Source organism: Thermomyces dupontii (assembly GCF_041956625.1).
Source record: "Thermomyces dupontii strain NRRL 2155 unplaced genomic scaffold VTN31scaffold_1, whole genome shotgun sequence".
In the NCBI taxonomy this organism is placed as follows: Eukaryota; Fungi; Ascomycota; class Eurotiomycetes; order Eurotiales; family Trichocomaceae; genus Thermomyces; species Thermomyces dupontii.
The window spans coordinates 3,279,266-3,301,178 of record NW_027192307.1 but is presented as its reverse complement, the minus strand read 5'-3'; the positions used below and the strand labels follow the sequence as shown (position 1 = coordinate 3,301,178).

At 52.2% G+C, this 21,913-nt stretch overlaps 5 protein-coding genes across 5 annotated transcripts; all 5 read right to left on the bottom strand.

Annotated features, from left to right (window-relative positions):
- Positions 1 to 244: 244 nt before the first annotated feature.
- Positions 245 to 7,567, bottom strand: VTN31DRAFT_1226 (uncharacterized protein; the record flags this gene model as incomplete). Its single annotated transcript, XM_069401260.1, has 4 exons — positions 245 to 2,421; positions 2,500 to 2,826; positions 2,896 to 2,962; positions 3,014 to 7,567. The coding sequence occupies 4 exons, from the start codon at positions 7,565 to 7,567 to the stop codon at positions 245 to 247; spliced, it is 7,125 nt and encodes a 2,374-aa protein (XP_069264082.1).
- Positions 7,568 to 8,370: 803 nt separating this feature from the next.
- VTN31DRAFT_1225 (uncharacterized protein) lies at positions 8,371 to 9,653 on the bottom strand (the record flags this gene model as incomplete). Its single annotated transcript, XM_069401259.1, has 5 exons — positions 8,371 to 8,428; positions 8,481 to 8,525; positions 8,582 to 8,633; positions 8,689 to 9,467; positions 9,535 to 9,653. The coding sequence occupies 5 exons, from the start codon at positions 9,651 to 9,653 to the stop codon at positions 8,371 to 8,373; spliced, it is 1,053 nt and encodes a 350-aa protein (XP_069264081.1).
- A 3,175-nt stretch (positions 9,654 to 12,828) lies between these two features.
- Positions 12,829 to 13,356, bottom strand: VTN31DRAFT_1224 (uncharacterized protein; the record flags this gene model as incomplete). The annotated part of the gene is made up of 1 exon (XM_069401258.1): positions 12,829 to 13,356. One exon carries the CDS (start codon positions 13,354 to 13,356, stop codon positions 12,829 to 12,831), a length of 528 nt encoding a protein of 175 aa, XP_069264080.1.
- A 716-nt stretch (positions 13,357 to 14,072) lies between these two features.
- Positions 14,073 to 14,642, bottom strand: VTN31DRAFT_1223 (uncharacterized protein; the record flags this gene model as incomplete). Its single annotated transcript, XM_069401257.1, has 1 exon — positions 14,073 to 14,642. One exon carries the CDS (start codon positions 14,640 to 14,642, stop codon positions 14,073 to 14,075), a length of 570 nt encoding a protein of 189 aa, XP_069264079.1.
- A 5,252-nt stretch (positions 14,643 to 19,894) lies between these two features.
- On the bottom strand, positions 19,895 to 20,957 carry VTN31DRAFT_1222 (uncharacterized protein; the record flags this gene model as incomplete). Its single annotated transcript, XM_069401256.1, has 4 exons — positions 19,895 to 20,059; positions 20,120 to 20,199; positions 20,260 to 20,339; positions 20,392 to 20,957. 4 exons carry the CDS (start codon positions 20,955 to 20,957, stop codon positions 19,895 to 19,897), a joined length of 891 nt encoding a protein of 296 aa, XP_069264078.1.
- Between the last annotated feature and the right edge of the window lie 956 nt (positions 20,958 to 21,913).

The following is a 21,913-nucleotide window of genomic DNA, read 5'->3' as shown; positions in this document are numbered from 1 at the left end:
AACGCCAGATCCCTGTACCAGAAGCCCTCAGAACAAAGCCCCAACAATCCAGATCCTCATCATCCCATGACCAAAAAAAATAACAAACACGCACTAGGCACGAGCATGAGAGACATAACAGGTGTATCATGTACATCATTAGCTGATATATGTCCAACAAGCATGCCATAAACATGCCCAAGTAAATCAAGCGCAAAGGGATTAAGATTTAGAAACTGTGGTGCTCCCAGAAAGTCTGCTTAGCTCATGCTGTCTGGGAGCGAGCTGCCTCTGGCATGGCCGACGTATCATGGGGCATATTCCCAGTATCTTCTACCGATTCCTCTGTTGGAGGCAATCGCATCCGCTCAGGGAGGTGCCAGGGAACTCCGCCTATCCCATTGGATCCATTCAAGCGGGGTGAGCGGTTGTCCTCCGGAGTCCCGGGGGCAACCTGGCTTGTCGGCGATGATGATGATGCAAGACTATTCGACGTCTCACCTTCCTCGCTGCGTGGGCTTTCACGGCAAAGAGCCTCGGCGCCTTTTTGAGATATCGTTTGCCGACGCAGTTTCGCCTGCGGAACAGGTGGAGCGAGATATCGATCCAGCATCTCACTAAGGACGGTCGAGCGGACGGGCTTGGCGAGGTAGTTGTTCATCCCGGCATGCAGACACTTCTCCCGATCTCCCTCAATTGCACTGGCTGTCATGGCTATGACAAGAACATCGTTGACATTGGGGTCGGGATCCTTGCGGATTTTCCGAGTGGCGTCATACCCATCCAACACAGGCATCTGGACATCCATCAGGACCACGTGGAACGGGCGACCTTCGCTGGAACGCTGCCGAAGCGCCTCGACGGCTTGGTGCCCGTCACTGAACGCCTCGCAGTCCAAACCGAGACCCCTGACGAACCGCACCGCGATCTTCTGGTTGATGGGGTTGTCTTCTGCAATACAAACCCGGATGTTGTCACGAGGGACAGACGCAAGATTCCGGACAACTCGTGCGGGAAGTTCCGGCTGTTCCTGTTTGATTTCCTGCGACCATGGCGCTTTGACGACAGCATCCTTCGGCGCTTTGTTGAGGACCAACTGGAAAGTCACCGTGGTACCTACTCCTGGTGTGGAGTCGAGCCAGATAACTCCACCCAAGACGTCTTCAATGATCGCCTTGCAGATGCTCAGGCCGAGCCCGCTGCCGCCCCACGCTCTTGCGGTAGAGCTATCGGCTTGCGAGAAAGGCCGGAAAAGCCGTGACTTGTGTTCTTCGGGAATGCCGATACCCGTGTCGGCAACGGAGCACTCGAGGCGCACTCGACCACGTCCCTCGCGAGTAACATTGGCCGAAACCTTCACATAACCCTTATTGGTGAACTTATAACTGTTGCTGAGAAGATTCATGAAGATCTGGTGAAGACGGACCGGATCGCCCATGACGACCAAATCTGGTGGGACACCGTCCAGCTCTTCAATAGTCTCCAGACCGCGATCTCGATGGGTATAGCGAAGTGCTCTGACCACTTCACTGATTGTCTCCTTGACGTTCAACGGTACGGTCGAAATCTTCATCTTGCCTGCTTCGAGCTTGGAGAAATCAAGAATATCGTTGATCAGAGTCAGTAGCGTGTCGGCACACACCCGGATAGACTCCACGTATCCGACCTGCTCCTTGTCCAGATTGGTGTTTTTGAGCAGCTCGGACAATCCAATGACACCATTCATCGGCGTGCGCAAGTCATGAGAAACATTGGCCAGGAAGATCGACTTGGCCTTGGCGGCATCTTCCTTGAGCTTAACATTTCGATTCGCTTCGGCCTCGGCGACTTTTGCTTTCGCCTCCGCTTCGCGAGCTTGTGCCAGCGCTTTTTTCTGTGACTCGACCATTGCAGCGTTGATGGCATTGATTTTCCGCGCTTTCCGGTAGAGCATCGCATTGGCAAGAGAGATGCCCACTTGATTGCAAAGGAGGCGGAGAACAACGACATTTCGTTGCGTGAAGGAGTTGGGCTTGCCTTCGATGTGGATGACGCCCAGCAGATGATCGGCCTGGATGATCGGAAGCGCGATGGCGGAGCGCCCAAACGGATATCGTGCCTGATAAGCATCATTGACAATTGAAAATCGGTCATCCTCGAAAACATTGTGCACAAGAACTTCCTGACGCGTGCGCAACGTGTAATGGAAAATCGGCTGGGCAATTTTATCTTCCATTTCAGTTATAGGGAGGCCATCCGGGAAGGCTCGTTGGCCGTGCTCCCAATCACCTTCTGCAGCGATGGCGAATCCAATCTCTTCAAACTCTGTCACGATCACCGCTTTGTCCGAACCATTGCAGGCCTCCAGAATAATCTCGATCATCTTTGTCAACAGCTTGTCTATTTGAAGCTCAGAAGACATCACTTGACTCGACTCAAGTATGCTAGACAAGTCGATAATGTCTGCGAGGTATCAGCGATCTGCACAAAGATCCAACTCGAATAGAAAAAAAAAAAAAAAAAAAAAAAAAAAAAGCTTACCGAGGCCAACGCTGGATATATCCAAAGCATCGTCCAGAGCAGAATTCCCATTGTGCTCCAGCCACTGCTTCCGCCTTTCTTCCTCCATTTGGTGCTGTACGGAAACGGGATCCACTGAGGTTCTCCGGCCAATTCCGACAAGAGAATCGACAGTTTGGCAGCCCACATTGCGAGTTCGTGGCGTAGTCGCAGTGTTCAGAAGCCACTCGTGCTTCTCCGCCAGCTGAGTGGCCTTTCCGATGGCACTCAAGGCATTCCAGGCAGCGATCGCCTCCTTGAACATGGCTCGTGCGGACCGCTTAGCACCCTGACGGACGAGGAATTCAGCTATTGTTTTGTCAGCGATTTGCATGCACTACAATCATCACCAAGCTATTCTCATGGAGGGCAACATACCCTGGAGCTCAAGGGCTAGAGCCTCCTCAAGCGGCCAGCCATGAATTTCGCAGTGGTCGATAGCAGCCTTGAAACAGTCAGTTTCGGACTCCATCACAATATCTGGTTAATCACCAACCTCGTATGCTTGCACTGCAGCTCCGAACTTCCCCTCCACTTCGTAGAGGAGTGCGTCCAACAGCAGAGACCACATGCCGTAGTTGGCGTTGCACGCATCCCGAGCAAAATCGATTTCCGCCTTGTACTTTTTAATGAGGTCTAACTGAGATTCGATGTCAATAGTGCCGGAGCTGGAAAGATGTTTGGTGAGAATCGACAACGCCAAATAGAAGTAAGTCACATAAGACACGCGCATGGACCAGAGACGTTTGATGGAGTCCATCATGTTCATGCCAACCTCGATGGCTTTGTCATAATGGCCGTAAACGAACAAGGGGATCATCGCAAGACCCCAATAGATGTCACGAGGCCTTTCAGCTCGAGTGGCACATTTGTCAACATGGCCCATGAAATCGGCAGTATTGTGCTGATTATCGCACATAATTAAGTCCGCAGACCGATAAGCCGTCTTTCCCTGCAGGGCTCGGGCGACTTGCCTGACGGCCAAGAGGAGAACGCCGCCACGGGGATCGTGAACCCAGTCGCCAAGTTCTTCAGGGGTATCGGTGCAGAAGATCTCCAGCTCGGACAAGTCCTGCCCCAGGAATAGCCGAGACAGAGCCATCGCTGCGTAGCTAAGCAGCATCAAGTGTGGGTCAGCACTAGCAAATGATGACTCGATTGCTTTCGAGAGCGCCGGCATCGCGGTACGGATGGGTACACGAAGATGCTCCACAATGGTCATATGGATCGTCAGTCCTGCACCACGGGACCATGAATCGGAGTACGTCTCAAAGAGCAGCAGCGCCAGATCACTCATTCTCGCCGCTAGCTCGAGATCCATATAGCGGCTGTACGCAACCATGGCTAGGTGGGAGCATCCCAAACCGATCTGCGAAAAGCGACCGCGGAAGATGTGAAGCTTGATCGCTTCAAGGGTCATGTGCAAGAAGGTTAGATCGTCCCACCAGAATGAGACCGCCATGGCTTCCGCCAGTACAGATCCGATCGAGATGATGCTCCGGTCCTGACTGACAGGCTCTTGAATCACACTCTCGAAGTTGATACTTCGTAGATACTGGCTTAGCTCAGCGAAGGATGCGTCACATTGAGCATATGAGGTCGGTGACCGGAGCTGGACTCCAAGCTCCTCCAAGCAAGTGAGCAGATTCTCCATCGCGCGGTTGTTATCGCCCTTTTGAGAATGAATCCTGCTCTTTAAGATCCAAGCCTTGGATTTGTCACACGGCGACCTGGCATGAGTGAGAACCTCTGAAAGTAGACCGAGGGCCTCATCATCTTCTCCTTGAGACAACATGGCCTCTGCCGCCGTGACATGTAGCCGCAGGGTCTCCTCATAATCGACATCCGGCACGTGATCTTCCCAACAATTGGGTTGAAGGAAACCAAGACATGTGCGGAAAAACCATAACGCGGTTCGCCGCGCTCCCGTTTCGACGGCCATTGCCGCTGCATCCATCAAGACTCTGCGATAAGACGATCGAGACTTGACACGACACCTGATAATGTCGTGAGCATGACAAATGTGCTGTGCTTTGGCATACAAATCCTCTTCAGCGTCGCAATATTTCATCATTGTCTGAGCGATGATGAAGTGCATCCTTTCGGCCTGAGAACACTCCCTCATCGACGCAATTGCCTGAGCGAAACGGTCATGGGCAAACCGAAACTCATCATCCGTTTCTCCAGGGAGGATGATATACGATTGCACCAAGAACTGGAGGCTGGCAACCACGGCCGCGTCTGAGTTCGGTATCGGCACCGATGTGGACTGGCTGTCCTTTTCCACCTCTTGGTTGTCTTCACAGATATCTTCGCAGGAGGCGGGGACTTTAGTTTTCAGGAGTTTCTGCACCAAGGAGAAAGAGAAGGGGCTTCCAAGGAAAGAAGCCCAGATCAGAATCGCTCGCGCCTCCTCTGGAATTTCTTGGAATCGCTTCGTGATGAATTCAATCCCCAGAGTGTCGCCATAGTCATTGGAGATGAACTCGGTAAACACACGGTCGAGATCAAACTCCCAACGAGAGTGCCTCCAGGAGTACCAGATGCAGTTCTTCCGATAACATGTTTCTAACATCATCCTCACATAAAACGGGTTGCCACGGCTTCTTTCGAGGATCACAGCTGCCAGCGGAAGCAAAGCTGAACTAGGAGGCTGGTGCATTGTTGCTGCCACAAACTCGACGACGTCGTCCTCCTTCAGGGGCTGCAACTCAATCCCCGTAAAGTTGGGGGCTTCAGTTTCGAACAACGCCTGCAAGTCAGGCGACACGATCTCGTTCTTCCGCGCCGTCAGAATCAACAGGCAGGGGACGTTGGACTTAATGATATTGGTGATGGCTAGAGCAGTCTCGTCGTCCGCATACTGCAAGTCATCCAAACAGATGCAGATGAACTTGTGGCTTGCCAAATGACGTAGTAATTCGATATAGGTCTCCATGACACGTGTCTGCCGGTTCGGGGCACCGGGAAGGGATAAATCCACTGCAGGTTGGTGAGCCATGCTGGGTCGCTTAGAGTGTTCTCCTTTCGATCCCTCTTTGAGCAAATGCTGCGCGACTGACATTGGCGGTGACGGTTCCTTCTCGTTTAGGTTCTGGCCGAAACAGATCAATTGCTCCGGCAAACCAAGACCGACTTGCAGCGTTGGCCAGTGAGGTTTCAAGAGCGATCGTATAGAATTGTGGTAATCCGACGTAACGTCTCGCTCCGAAAATATTTGGCGGAGGAGACTAGCCAGGATTTTTGCCAGAGGCTCAAAGGGAATCCTTCGCGCTCGGTCCATGCGAGCAGAGCCAAAGTACCCAAGTCTTCGAACGACCGGCTGTATGCGCTGGAGCATATCTGATTTGCCAATTCCAGCGCTCCCGGATATGGTGATAATCTCGCATCGCCCACTACGTCGGAGCTTGGCCCCGGTCTTGTGTCGGCTCGCAGAATTTGTCGAGCCGAGAGGGCTCTGCGCGCTTGCGTTGGTGGACAGGTGGCTATCCCTATCGGCATTGTCGCTGAGGGGTCGTGAATCGGCTGTAAGCCTCGGCTTGCTAGGATTGGAATCGTGGGTTGGGGCATGACTTTGATGATGAGGGAATCCGGTATTGAGATTACCGCGCGAATTGGTGAGCACAAAAGATCCAGAGTCCTCGGAACCGTCACCAAGCTCGAAACTCTCGATTCGGCCCTCGGAGATGGATGAAACAGAGCCCATGTGCAATCCATTCCCACTGGTTTGAGTTGCGGCTGACTTTGCATGTGAGGCATGCTGCCGGCGATAGACCTTGTCCACCACGCTGATGATCCGGTTATATTCATCTTGTCGGCCGTACATTTCGGTTGGAAGGGTGAAAAAAGAAGACACGTCATGCTTGGCAACCTCAAACGTTTCCAAGGCTTTCGAGTCACCATCGCCGAGGAGCTTTGAAATTTGCTCGAGGTCGCGCTTGACCGAAGTGATGGTGTGGTATCGCTCATTCAACTGTTTTCGAGTCATCTTCAATATCACCGCCGACAAGGCATCGGGAACATCCATGCGCTTGGCTGACACTGGGGGTAACTGCTTTCCCAGGACATTTTGGACGACTTCAACGGGGGTATTTCCTGGAAAGGCCGGCTTTCCTACTAGCATGATCCAAAACAAGACGCCCAAAGCGTAGATGTCGGTGCGACTGTCAGGCTCGATGGGCATTCGTCCCGTCTGCTCGGGGGCGATGAATTGCAGCTTCATCTTGACGCCGACTTCCCTGGAGAGTGCAGACCAACCTTCTCCCAGCGCATTGTCGAATGCCCGCGCGCCATTTCCCGTATTGATCAATTTTACGGCCCCTGTTTCACGGTTGAAATGGAAGGCATCTCCGCGTATCTCACCGTGGATTGTCTTCAGCCCGTAATGTAGCAATTCTAGACAGTCACAGGCGCCGATAGCAAAGTCGAAAAACATAGTAAGAGGAACTTGCTCGCTGGGGCTCGTGCTGCTGCTGGTCTCGCCTCTGGCCCCGAATTCGAACCAGGCAGGGCCAAATGATACCATCTCCTTTAGGTAGTTGGGGCCTGGTGATTCGAAAATGGAGACCAGTATGGGACCCGGATCATCGGGCTCGGGCGGCAGACGGACCAAATCAATGGGTCGCACGGTATGGAGGCAGTCTGGATCCGATAACTGGATGATGGATCGCATCATATGATATTCGCGCTCGAGGCGAACAACATGAGTCGAGACGCGGGCGACGACGGGCTTCCATATTGGCTCGGCTTCGACTCGCGGTGCGGATAAATCGCTACTGGACTCGCTAGAACTGCTTCGCCAACGGTGTCGGAATGCCGGTCTTTCGATCTTGGGCGAGTCTCGAGCGGCGCTTGTCGGGAACAGAGGTGTGGGGGTCGATTCCTCCGACTCGACATATAGTCGCGACCCGAAAACATGCCAGTTATCGTAGGTCGAGTGGATGGGCTCGGCTGACTGATCCCAGGTGTACCCGGGGAGTAGGGACAGGCGTTCGAAGAGACGTGCCGGCGGCAGCGGCAGGTCCTCGCCCAGGACGAACGAATCCTCCATTTACGAGGAACAAAAACGAGAGCTGGCAATTGAATCGACCGGGCACATGGCCACGGAAGGCTGCTCCGTGAGATTCAGGAGCCTTTCGCTTGAGGAGACGACGACGCAGATGAGGGTGCGGGAAGATTCGATTATTCTCGTCGTCGGTGATCCCGGAGAAGAGGCGCGGGATGATCAACAAAACTCGCGATGCTTCGATCACAAGATGCGACGTCTGTCACGTTAGATTTACGGTTACATGAACGGCATCCAGAGTGTCCGAATACGAGTGTGAACGACGACAATAATCTTGACTCGCAGGATTGGAAGCCGATCGGTTCCTGAGTGAGCCACGAGTGCTTATGTAATCTTAATTAACGAAGCTAACAAAGAGTCACGTTACCAAACTCAGAGCGAGATATTATTTTCTTAACCCAAGCGCTGACAGCATGGCTGTGTCGGTTCTGAGTCCAGACTCGAGTTTGGCCTCTCCATCTCTCTGACTGTGACAAACTTGACCGCCCGCGAGTGGCTGTGAGGTGTCAAAAATAGTATCGCGATACGGAGCTGTACACACTATTCCTGTCCAGCAGTCGATCGACTTCACATGGATGAAAGTGAACTCGTTACAGTTTTGTTATGAAGAACTTTGACCATTGATGTGTTCAGTATTGATGTCGCTCCGACGTGTGGCATCGAGCAGGAACATGGCCAGATACAGCTCGGCTTCAATGAGTGTATCTCCAAATGAATTGAATCGAGATCTCTGAGCTACTGCGCTGCATTACTTGGGTAACACTACTAGATAGAGGGACTCGTAGTTATCATTTTCCCGGAACAAAGATGATCTTCTGAGACCTCTGATGGTCAAAGTCGTCATACCTAAATGTCGTTAGCAAGGACAGGATACAGCAACGGGACATCTGTGACATACGCTTGAACGGCTTGCGACAAGGGCCGAATATCTTGCACCAGGAAGCTAATGGCCGGTTAGTCCACAAGGTACTTGTCCGGGAAGGCTTTGGAGGGACGTACTTCAGCGTGTCCTGCTTCTTCTCCAGAAACTTGAGTGCGTCCTCGAAAATACCTGTCAATAGGCGTCAGCCCCAGCTCCCTGACTGAAATGGCCAAGAGAAACATACTCCTGACAGGGCATCTACCCATCTGAATCTGGAGATTCTTGCCGTATGCCTCGTTGCCGGTCCAAGGAATTTCTGCGTTATGCACGCCGACGCTGGAGATTCTGCCAAATGGCCGAAGGAAATCGAAGGCCATTCGCAGAGCGTCGCTGTGGCCGACTACCTCGATGACAATATCGGCACCACGCCCCTCAGTGAGCCCCTTAATGCGGTTCTTCAAACCCTCGAGATCTTCCTTGAAGTTCCACGTTTCTGCCCCGATACTCTTGGCAATTTCTAGCCGGGAGGGAACGCTGTCGATAGCAAGCAGGTGTTTCGGTCCATATTCCAGGGCGCTAGTGAGGGCGCAGAGACCTACGGGCCCGCATCCGAGTAAGAGCACTGTGCTCTCACGGATGGTGTTGTCGTCGAGGTGCTGGAAGGCATTCCTCGCCGCGAAGTATCCAGTCGGGAAGATATCCGCCATCAATACAAGCTTTTTCTCATCGATTGCCGGGGGCGAATGGACCAGTGTCGAGTCTGCCATCGGAACTCTCACATACTCGCACTGTCCTCCATCCAGCATCGCGCTGCCGTACAGCAGAGACTTGGCGCATCGCGACGAGAACCCCCTTTTGCAGTAAAAGCACTCGCCGCAGGAAGCGGTAAATGGTGAGACGACATAGTCACCTTTCTTGAATTTTTGAACTCTCGATCCCAATTCCACCACCTCGCCGGTGAATTCATGGCCCATGATGAAGCCAGTGCCCGAGGGCTGATGACCTCGGTACACGTGAAGCTCACTACCATGATGGCATCAGTCAGCAAGAGAAAATCAGGGAAACTGGGCTCATTGCCGCGATCACTTACCTCCCGCAGAGCGCGGAGTATCGTACTTTGACAATCACATCCGTGTCCTCTTTGATTTCAGGACGTGGCCGTGTTTCCACCGCAACCTGTTTCGGGCCTTTGAAAACTACAGCCTGCATGATGCCTACTACAGGAGATTTTGTTGGACCACAGAGAATCTGCCTGAACTGACTTCAAGTTCTGAGCTGTTCCGCTGAGACCGCGATTTAATGGAGCTTCGGTTCGGACTTCTGGCCGACCTGAGAGGACCCTTTGCCGCGGATGTATGGGACGGTTCATTGAGAGACATTGCCCATTACTATTAATCACAACCTAATGATCCAAAGTTGCAAACCAGAGTACATAGCGCTAGGAACCCCGCATCTCGATATGCTGGAGAAGTTGACCACTTGACGATGTTCAGTCCATCTGCGGGCATGTCAGGATAGCCGCCACCGCAGCAAAGCTAACGCCAAGGGTCTGGAATATTGAACCTCGGTAAACCTTTGCATATGTATCGTCAATTGAGTTCAGGATCAGCCTGCAGGATAAAGTTTGCTTTCGCTGCGGAGTCGTCAGTCTAGTAGGACCAACCATCTGGCAATTCGCCTTCATTGTCCTTCTGCTAATCCGTTTCTACGGAGTATGGGAGACATGGATATTGAGCAGGAAGATTCAGCTGCGACTTAGTTGGATTGGAGGTGGTACTCATCGAAGCCTCCGCAGGCAATCTAGAAGTCGAGGTAGACGGTCCTGGATGGCAAGATGCCGAATCCGAAAGCAAATGGTACATCGCCCTTTGCTCACGCTCATCGTAGCAGAATACCTACAAGAAATGTACTAGCCGTGTCTTCGGGCGCAAGTGGTTGGTACCTGCTTACGTGCCAGTGTGTCGAGGCACGCCCATTTGTTGTTGGGCAATAATTAACTACTAGTCCGACTCATTGGATGAGTTGCTGAAGTGAAGAGTGTCTTCCAGCCGAGGGAAACCACCAGTAGTCGAAGCTAGACAATCCTGACAAAGGCGTCACTACTACTATCATGGACAGCACGAGTACTCGTACTTCTCCCACTTCTGTAGGCACCATAGAAGTGGGAGAAGTACGAGTACTGCGGTCCACACGCGGCCAGCTGCAGATACGGCACAAGTTACTGCCTTTAGCATTGATTGAGTGATTCGTTGTAATGCCTGCAACGTATCATCCAATATGCGTGCTCCGCCGATACTTTCTAATCTACCAACTCCACGGAAGTATTTGCTTTACCCCCCTCGAGTGGTTTGACTCAAATTTTTGACAATACCGTCGACTGGGCTGAGGATATTCCAGCATGTCGGCAAAACCTGCACAAAGACCCGTCACCATAGCCAACATGAGGCCGGATCCAGCAGATAAATTGTTCACGAGAACCCGAGATAGGAACAGCCTGCAGGCTCATTATAGTCCTTTAGTCCAGCTGATGGGCCAATTCGACTCGGCAGCTCATCCACATAAGCATAGTACTTGTAGGCCATTGCGACATGCGTCGTTATGCCGCGTTAGCTACAATGAATCAATGAAGTAAAACGGCGCCATGCTCGGTGCCCCGTCGTCGTTCAGCGTCTTGGGGCTGCATCGGGGCATCCATTGAGTGGCTGCACTTTGACTCAAACCCTGGAAGTAAGGCGGGGATGCTGCAGGCAGTGAACTGGGCGGCGTGGGCGGAACGTGCTAAACTTAGGGCTAAACCCTGGATTGGCCCACACAAAATACATACCTAGGTTAACCTCCATCCCGAACGAGGTTTGTGTCTCTTTCTCTTCTCTCTACTGACCCCTCATCAAAGCCACGCAACGGAGTCAACGGGGAATCGACTCCTCGCAAAGCCATACGGATTTCAGTGACGTAGTTACGACACTAGCAAATCCGAATAAGCATGATCACTTTTCACGCCTACTGCCAGTCTACGATTACTGTAGTCCGCTAGAGGACGAGATGGATTCGATGGGCTTGCGAAGACGGATCCGCGCGATGTAGATGTCCGTCAAGCCGCGTGTTCTCTGCTTCGGTTCGGCACAGGGAACGAGAAATTTTCTCGTGAGACGCCAATGGAGAAGTCTACCCGGTCAATGCCAGTCGGCCGCAGAGGGCTTGAATGACGAATCTTGTCCTCAAGCTGGAGCCACATCCAATTAAAAAACCTGAGGAAGGGTGTGTAGCGTAATCCGGGCAACTCCCGAGCGTACTGAACAGCATAGCTGTGCCACATGGTCAATCGGGTTTCGTTGGTTCTCCTTCCCTGCACGTATCTGAGAAATATTCCAGCCCCCCGAACCATATATGTTTGAGTGACTGCAGCAGCCATTGTTTCTCGCAGAGATCTGATACGTAGTGTGGTCTTGTGGGATGCTTTATGTCAGGAACGCTCAATAGGAAAGCGAGACTGAGCGTCTTTGACACTTGAGACTCGACGATGAAGGATGCTCGAGATCCTGAACATCTTGGGAAGGCCACGGACGTTCCCGTGTTTATGGGGCGATGAATGAGTCTTTTGGTAGGCACTATTCGCAGGAACTTGGATTCGGAATAAAGCAACAAATGCGACAGGGGCACTTAAGGAGCAAGAGCGGATGAGTTTGGAATGGGTTGGTACTCAACCATTCTGATCCATCCAGTCCTTGGTTTGATGCGACATGAATCGAAGTGGTCTCGAAAGTGAGAAAGGGGCTTCCCGCCTGCCGGAGAAATGAACATCATTGTGCATGCTGTCTTTGCGAGTCAGTCATTCAAACCTTTTTATCATGCATTGTCATGATTCAAGGCGGCGGCACCGGCGTTCGCTTCAGCGTCCGGTTGCCAGTCCGGGTGCTTTATTTAGGGTGAAGTCTCCGGCGATGAGAGCCGGAAAGGCAGGGGGTTCCAAGCGAGCAGGCCGTCCAGACCTTGTCCAGGGTCGTCGCTTCCTGGTGGTGCGTTGTATATGTTGAGTAGGAGGAGGCTGAGGCCGCGTACATTGAGGTGCAGGAGCAGCAGATCCCTGTTGGGTGTCCATGGGCCGGTCACCAGGTGTGCCTGTGTGCCTGAGTCTTTCCTTACATAGGTAAGGACTCTTGGCGTTTTGTGCCATGTCTCCGTGGGGGTGAAGCAGTTGTATGCCGGGTGCTTCTTCGTGCGTCTGCTGGGCAGGTCTTTGCCGACGTACGGTTCTTGTATGAGGACTGCGTCCATTCGGTTTTCGTACGCTAGGTTTAGGGCAGCTTCATGATTGTCTCCGCCCTTAGCAACGTTTCGCCTGCATGATTTTTAGTGTTCGAGGCGGTTTAGTTTGTCTCCTCATTTAGCAGCTGAAATGGGTTTGTCCTGCTACCCGAGGGACTTGCCTTGGGTTGTGATTGTGTTGGGGGTTGGGAGTTCGGCGTCGCGTCGGTGTCCATGTCTTCCACCTCGCTGCGGGCGATGTCGGCCCTGGTATTGTCTGTCGCCATGTACTTGCCTCGGCAGGCGCTACCGCTAGTTTTGGCCCGGAAGGCGTTGGCCTGGGCTTTGCGGATCTCCTGTCGTCTGGCCTTCGAGAGTCTCTGAATGACTCCGTTTTTGACTGCTGGACGTGCCGCGCATGCTGGGTCATCTGCGGCGTGAAGGCCGAGGCAGTTGGTGCATCTGTCCGGGCAGCCGCAGTCTGGGCGATTGACCTTATGGCAGTCCGGGCTGCTTTCTTGATGGTCTTTCCGCCCGCACCTCCTGCAGCGGGTCTTCCGGTTGCAGTGGGCCTCGGGGTGAATCCCCAGCATCTGCTGCATTGACGGATGTAGACCCTCGGGGGTTTCTTGATCACGGGCTCAGTGCGCCCGTAGAGGCTGATCATGTTTGGGAGGACTTTGGCCTCTTCGGCTGACACGGCTACCACCAGGGTGGAGTTGTTGGAGGGTTTGCCGGGGTTCGGGTTGGCCCAGCGGCAATAGCGTACTTTTATGTTTGTTTTAGCTTCGAAGTCTTCGGCTGCACAAGTAGGTTGTAAATCCGATCACGTTTATCCTCAAAGTCGTCCCCAACGGCAAAGCTACCGTCGATACCATTTTCCCTCAGCCTTAGTGTCTCGGATGTTCTCTTTGAGGGGGCGCGTTCAACAGTCAGGGTGGGAATGAGGTCGCTCTCAACGAGCTCCAGATGACGATCCAGAGACGTTGTCGTTATGGTCGCTTCGTATCTTTCAGCTCGCTTTTTTTCCACCAGTCTGGCTGCTTCCACTTCCTGTAGTTTCTGGTTTGCCTCGGCCAACTGTTGCTTTAACTCATAGTACTCTTCGGAATCCATGATTTAGACCACAGCGTTTTGTCCGACGGTGTCCTTGTGTAGTTCCGGAGGTGCATCGAACCTATATTGTGCATGGATTCCGTGGGCGGTACCAACTTGATAGTCCCTGGGAGGCTTCTTTCCGCCATTTTGCCTCAGCCTCACGAAGGAGCCATCAATATGTCGAGCCGAGGCCGCTTGCAGTCGACTTAGCCTCGGGGGCGTTAGGATTGGTTGCCCATATGTCCATGGACAGGGCCTGTTGGGCACATCTATCCGCCGTCTCATTTACCCTCGATGCCCGTATGGCCGGGTACCCAGTTGAGAGATGCCCGGTATCGCTCCATGACTCGGTGCAGGCCAATTTGATGAGACCGGAGGTTGGTCGCGAGCGCACCAAATCACGGAAGTGTTGTCAATGCATAGCCAGAAGCGCGTGGCCTGTAGCCTCAGCTCAATGGCCCGTTGAGCGCCTCTCAGAGCTCCTATCGCCTCGGCATCAAAAGCGTGAGAATCGGGGGATATGGGCGCACAGCCCTTATCGATTAGCTGTACCCCTGCATAGATCGTATAGCCGTATCCTACGCTGCGCTGACCTCTCAGACACATCGCTAAAGATGACCAAGTCTGTGGGGGGCACGACGACCACCAGCTTCTGAGCTCAGTAGAGGCTGTCTCACTATCTTGTCCGGCCGTTGGATTATCCAAACACCCTGCTGAGTACTGGTAGTGTAGGAGTGTCATATTCGGCCTGATTGTCGACGGCAAGAGAGTGCCAAAGGTATTGCCGACCTCCTTGATCCTTGGTTGCTGTGTTTTGCCGGCACGTCTGCCCCGCTGAGCGGGCGGTATGGTCATTCTACTGACCATCGGATTTTTGTCGTCAGCTGTGTGTAGACCGTATGTTCGCGGTCTTGATGTTGTACTTGTTTCTGGTCTCCTCGAGAAGACTGCAGAAGCCCTGAATACGTTCTCGCTTCGTTCCCTCAATCAAGAGGCTTGTATGGGTGTTCCAACGCAAGTCCTGACCTCCGAGTTGCGTTTCCGGAATAATGTCACCAACCCTTACCCAAAGGATGTTGAGCCGCAGGATTTCGGTCGCCATTTCACGCGTTCGTCGATGGCTAGGAGGACGTCCCATACGATCCTGATTCTTTTTCCACACAATGAAGTCCTCCTGTGGCGGAGCCAATCTCTGCTTATGTTGATGGCTTTCACGGCTATTTGTTTTATCCATCAGTCGACGGCGTAGGGTAGAACGAGGGATGTTGAACGCCTTCGCCACGGCGCGCTCAGAGTTGTATTGCTCATTCTCAAGAGCTTCAATGGCTTCTTGAATGACAGTTTCACGATTTTCAGACCTATTGAACGGTAAAATGGAACGCGTGGATAGCAGAATGATGGATGAAAGAGATTGGTGGTGGTGGATGGAGGTGGCAAGTTACTACATGGATAAAGATCAAGCTTTTATCCGAGCAGGTTTATTCTTCTGCGAGATCATTTTGGGCCATGGTCGCTCGTCAAGTGTCCTCCCGAAGTTGTCGGTGATACTCCTTGAATCGCCGAAGCTCCGTACGAAAGCCTCGTGCGGCTCCATCCGACACACCAGCCTGGATAGCGCGTTGATACATTGTGCTAACGCCATTCTCCATTTGCTTCAACTCACCAATGGTCCAATCATTGCTTAGAACAACCTCTTTTGCCCGCTCATATCTTCTCCGTCTCTCCGGGTTACTCAGAGAGGCGATTTTCCAATCGAAAAAGGCAACCAGAACTTCGCAGTCACCCTCATTGGGTTCAATTGGACTGGAGGACCTTGGACAGCGTAGGGTGGAACTGTGTGTCATTCCCTGGGAGTGACGGGTCGAAAGAGATGGCTGAGGGCGAGGAGGGGGAGGAGAGTCGAAAGAATCCATATGACTTAGTAATTTCTGCGCCATACTGAATTCTGTGTACTCTCCTGCCATATCCATGAAGCGTTCGATGACTCCAAGACCTTCACTCCTGCTTCAAGGGGTGACGAGAGTCACGGCTTATTGGGCTACTCGTGGGTCAGCAACGACGGCGGATCCATACATGGAAGCTGCCAACAAAGCAGCCGGCGGAGAGGTGGGTGGTGTTGGTAGCTGACACTTTGTTTCGTCAGCTTTCTCAACATCAATTCGTCCCTCTTCCTCGGAGTCGTTGTGGGTGACCCAGTCGTCTTCTTCCCAGGATGTCCACTGAGTTCCTTGCTGCTGTTCTACCTCCACGGATTCTTCCTGGTTCTGGGGAATCTCCATTTTGCGTGGAAGAGGCCCGACTTCTTCAAGGGTTCTCTCCTTGACATCGTCCTTCATTGTTTCGAGTTTCCCGTCGAACCTTGTGTGTCCTCATCGAAAATCACGTCTCGCGTCGATATTACTTTCTTCTCCTCTGGTACCCAAATGCGGTAGATATTGGACGATCTGTATCCGACTAGGTAGCCAATCCAAGCTTTCGGGTTGAATTGTCGGAGACGTTTCTCCTTCTTCATGGCCTCGGTCGTCATGGCGTAGGCCTTACACCCATACACGCGTAGATGCGCGACGTCTGGACGCCGTGGTTCCTGTCCTGGTCGTGTTTGGAGCACTTCGTATGGCGTTCTCCACCTCAGCCCATATCTGGGGGTCCTGTTCAAGAGGTAAACCGCCGCTTTCCCTATCTCCGTCCAAAGGGCTTCTGGGAGGTTTGCGCTTTTCCTCATTGCGCTGATTTTCTCCTTGAACACCCTGCTTCGTCCGCCAATACTGGCAAAGACTGGCGGTGGATTTTCAAGTGTGGCCTTGCCGGAATTGATCTGGTTCGCCCAAGACTCATGTTGGGGTACGGTAATGTTATAGTGAAACTTGGGGTCCAATGGGTCTGGGTAACAGAGGTTGTTTCTGTTACTACAGTTTTCGTTTAAGCATCGTTAACGTTCCATCAGCGCTCGGTAGTGAGTACAAAGATCCTGAACACGCGTGAAATACGACGACCGAGCTTCTTATTGCTCCAACAGTTGATTCGTCCGCCTAGATCTCATTGTGGGAGTTTCCGCGGGCCCCTGTGAGGCGTCAGATGCCTCATTTTGCGTCTGCGGTGATTCAGCAGTGGGATGCAATGCTGGCTGCCTCGTCTTCGGTGCTGTGGCGGCCTCGCACTCAATCTTGATTTCCAGTCTTGTACAGATTCATCCATCGTGATATCCAAATCCGACGTCAAAGGTGAGATTGCAGACTCTGGAGCCTTCTCTGGCGCCTGGGTCGCGCGTTTCCTTGCCATCAAGTGCTCAAGGCGCTCCTTCGACTGACGGAAGGCTTCCTCCGCTTCCTTGATATCCTCAGAGTCAGGAGGAGCAGGTGAAGGATGATCCGACCCAGATGTAGTAGCCGGAGGAGCTAAGAGAGTGCCGGACATCACTGGCAGGTCGTTATCGTCCGCGGTTGAATTGCCATCGTTGTTCGTTTCCCGGTTTGGCGATCCATGGAAATAACGCACGCATTTCTTGGGTGACACCGTAGCAGATGATGATTGTATCTCTCTTCTGGCACGCTCTCCGGGCCACTTGGTTGTTGTGAGCACTTTGGGGTTCTTTTTGGCACGTGTTGCTCCCTGGGTTGCCTTAGTGGCACGAGTGGCCCGGCGACCTTTTGAACTACGAGCGACGCTTGAACGAACAGTTGTACGAACAGTAACCTTTTCTCCAGTCTGTCGCTCCTTGGCTTCAGAAACGTCGCGGGTACTTGTCGTTGGCGAAGAGCGTAGCGACCAGTTCGACCAACCCTTCACGGCGACATCGTGATGTGGAAGGAAGTGGCGCACAATTGTACCTATAGTAAAAAGGCAGGTTTTATTAAATGAATCGCTTCGAGTTGTAAACTTTTCTTCTTATTCAGAGATAAAAAGAAAAAAAAAATTAAGTGAAAATTGGCAACATTCAACTGGTAAATGGAAGAAAATACATAAAGGTACGATCACGGACGCGTCGCGACCAAAGTTGTGTCACTTGTGTGGACTGAGAATGCGCGCCAAGACTTTCAGAACTTCCGCATACGACGGATTCGGGTAGACCGTTTCTAGGGGTTAGACCACTTCTAGGGTGATTTGTTTATACTTCGTAGCCTGAGTGCAATTTTGGCGTCCCGGGAAAGCGCCTACAGAATTTTCATACTCGGGGGCGCCTCCCGTAGGAAAATGTCTCCAAGGGCCCCTCCCTAGAGATACTCAGTATTTGATGTGCCAGGTACCTACCTACCTACTGTACCTAGGTAGGTACAAGCGTGTACAGTACATAATACCTCGTTAAGATGGATGTAGGCGGCAGATAATCAGTATCCACCGCATTTCCTATTCTTTGGCGGCCGGAATGAACACGGACAACAACAAAATCACGTTGGCAAGCAACCGTGGGCACTCATACGTCTGCGATGATCCCCATCGATATGCCTAATGCCCTAACCTTTTTTCAGATAGGGCCGTCAGACTGGAGGCGCGACCCTAAAAAGGCAGCTAGGGTGAACCAAGCGCTCGCTGAAGACGAAAAGGCGCGCCAACAACAACCGAAATGGCACCCGCAGAGGTCCAAGCCAATGCGACCAGCATTCCGACAACGGAGCTGACGACGACTCGATATTCTCCGTCAACATCGTTTCCGCCCGATCGTTCGCAACCCCCGGAAGACATCGGTAAGTACCACTTCATACTCGCTTCGACGGATTCCAACGTCCACATATGCAACGACCGGTCCCGGTTTTGACGTTCAATCGACGATAAGCCCATATCTGTGTTCGCTGGCGAGTCCACCAATTATCCCGCCGGCAGAGGCCAAGTTTCTGTCAAGGTGAATGGTCCCGATGGACACAAGAGCACCCTGAAGCTCCGCAAAATCCTCTATTTTCCACATTTCCCCACGATTATCTTCTTTAGCGAGGCGAGGCCTCTGGAATTCGGTTCAACGGACGCTAAAAAAGCCTGATGCTTGGAGATAACGTCCTTTCCAACCTAGAAACCCGTCAGGGAATGCTTGATCTCGAATACAACCCAGTCATTGCTGATACCACGCAGACATCCACCCAGGCATCTTCGAATGCCAGCAGCCGACAGCTCCCTATCTAATCCGGAATCCGGCACGCGTTTACAGTGGCACATCCGCATGGGCCACATCCAGAAGGAAGCGATCGACCGTCTTCCTTCTGCTTCTGACGCCGTCAAGATCCTACCGGTGTGCCCAAGGTGGAAGACTGCGAGACTTGCAAGTTCAAGAAAGCTGATCTACAGATCTCGCGAGTTCCCATACCCAGAGGCACACGCCCCGTTGAACACGTACATATCGAAATCACAGAGCTCAACCCTGCGTTCGACGGTAGCTGATATTTCCTTCACGGCACGTGCGACAATACACATTTCATGATATCTAAGATCCCCCCAACGAAAGCTGCCAGCAGGTCCAGAGTCCTGGAAATTGTGAGTATTATCCGGGTCCCATACGGTTTCGAGATCGGCCCTGTGCATAGCGACAATGACACGTCACTTCAAGAGCTGTTCGAACAGCTGAAAACCAAGGGTCACGGCGTGGAGACAACCACCCCGCATACGCCGCACAGAACGGGATTGCAGAGAGAACGGGGTAAGATTTTTCCAGAGCTGACTTGGCCAGACTGTGTCCTCTATGGTGTTCCAACACAGGGCAAGAGACGGCAACTCGCGGGTGAGTATGGTTGGATATGAGAGTATCCGTTAATTACCGACCACCGTTTATCATGCGTTTAGGTCGGGACAAGGTTCCCCGCTAGTTTGCGAATGCATAGGTGATCAATATGGACATCTACTTATTAAAGAAGAAGGCCCTGATCATGTCCCCTACCCTGCAATCAATAAACGAGTTTTGACTCGCTCTGGAGATTGTACGAGAAGGAACTCATTCCAGTGGCCTTCCCCACCCTCCTCGTCCTTCTGAATTGTGATCCAAAACAGACCCCTTGATAGCTGCTGATGAAGCTGTCGTTATGAGTACTGTATTCATATTATGTTTAGGGAAAAAGACGCATGGTTAGAGACAGTGATTCGTATTACGATGACTTTGATAACGCAATTCACGTCCGGATCTCATCTCACGAGTACGGTGCGCCGGCCTGCAATGCCAGGAATGTTTCCTTGTCATGGCCGGGAATCACGCGTCCCTTTGTTGTACGCTCCAGGTGTTTCAAACGTAGCGTGCTCCGGAACCACTCTGGGTGGTTTCTTGCCAGCCAGCCTTGAGGAATCCCATCGCGCCACTGCGGGATTGTCAGCATGATGGTATGTATGAGCACAAGTTTTACATGGCATCGGCTTACATTCTCAATCACATGGCAGTGGTCGCTGATGAAGAAGAACGTGCCGCTCTGAGGCAAGTTGACTTGCATACCGATCAATCCTAACGGAGGTTGTCAGTCAGTTGCTTTCTGAACGAAATACTAGTTCAACCACCGTTTACCCTCGGTGTGGCCTGGCAAGTGATGCAGAGTGATTCCCTGGCAGAATTCCAAGGTTTGATCGTTGAAAGTCTTCCAATTGCTGTCCGATCGTCAGTTGGCGTCTTGAGGACTGCTTCTAGGGAGATTCTTACAGGCTAAGCTTCAGATAATGCCCGAGGTACACGCCCGTGTCCGCGCCAGTAGCCACCGACCAGAAGGCAGACATCAGTTCCTTTTCATGGACCCAGATCTCGACGTCCTTCCTATCGAAGAAGAGGTCTAGACCACCAGCGTGGTCGATGTGCAGATGCCCAATGATAATTTTCTTGATGTCCTCTGGCTTGTTCCCCGTCGCTCTGATGGCAGCATCCAGTTCATGGCGAGGCTCATACCGAACTCGGGCAAAGGCATCGGAGATCTCCGGTCCCCAGGCTGTTGGATAATCCTTGCCAGAGCCCGTTTCCCATAGGATGAGACCCTCGTGCGGATGCTCAATCAGGATGCAGTACATTGGCAACTCACGCCGTTTGTTCACCGTGGAATTCTTCTCTGTGCTCTTTAGACTGGTGTTCCCTCCTCGGACCACCCAGCCTTCATCGCACTCTAGCCATCCAACCTCCAAGACATGAAGCTTCGTGCCTGGAGGACATACGTTTGAAACATGAGATAGCACTGCGCCTTTGTCAAGTTGCGCCTGAATGTGGGCTGAATAAGACATTTTGAACAAGTGTTCTGTACTGAGAAAAGAACCTTAGATGACAGGTGCGATTGAATGCTCAAGTTCTTCGAAGCAAGAGTGGTCAACGTCTGATTCTCATGAAAGTGATAGCAGATGTCGACATTTATATTACTGGTGATCCCCGCAATCCCGCACGAACGCAGGCGTTGACGAAGTGCCGATACTATCTACAGTACTTGCGCTTGGCCTCGTTGCCATCCCTCGGCCTTGAAGTCTGCAGTATCCAGAAAGCCTGCAGGATTGCGGGGACAAACACCAACCCAGTAATCACAGATCGCATACTATGCATCACCGCTAGTACAGTACGAATGACTGTTGCCCTCTAGAGTTTAATTCGGTATTCATGACTCGGTAGCTTCGACAACTCTCATCCGAATAGGATGAGCACTTCTCTGGGGGCCGACGGGCCTTCTGGATCCTTGTTACGTGGAAGTGTGAGGGATGATTCAATCTGCTGGATGACAAGGCGCATCTTCATTCGACAGTTTAGAATTGCTGATGTTTGCCCAAACGAAGCAGTTCTCCAGCCGCGCGAGTACTATGTGCCTTGTACCTCCGAACTGTTCGGTAGACATCCAAAGTTCAGGGTCCATGCTCTAGGCTAAAGAGCTACTCCCAAATACTTTGTATCAACTCTAGGAGAAATTTGCACTTGCATAGCTTAAACCAGCTCGAGCAATCGAGAGTTCCAGGCCATATTATTGATTGCTCGAGGCCATTACTATCGAGCACTGTGACAAGATGTGATCACACCCTGCTAATCTGTCGCTATCAGCCCTAGGCCTACCCCAGCAACCCCACCTTTGTTGGAAAGCGCGTGAGGGGTTGTCTCAAACTCTCAATAATGAGATGACTCCCGAATTGCCGATTGAGCTGAAGCGCCACCAAGACCATGAGTCTTCCAGTAGTCTAGAAGAAGGTTGTACTCAAAGTCG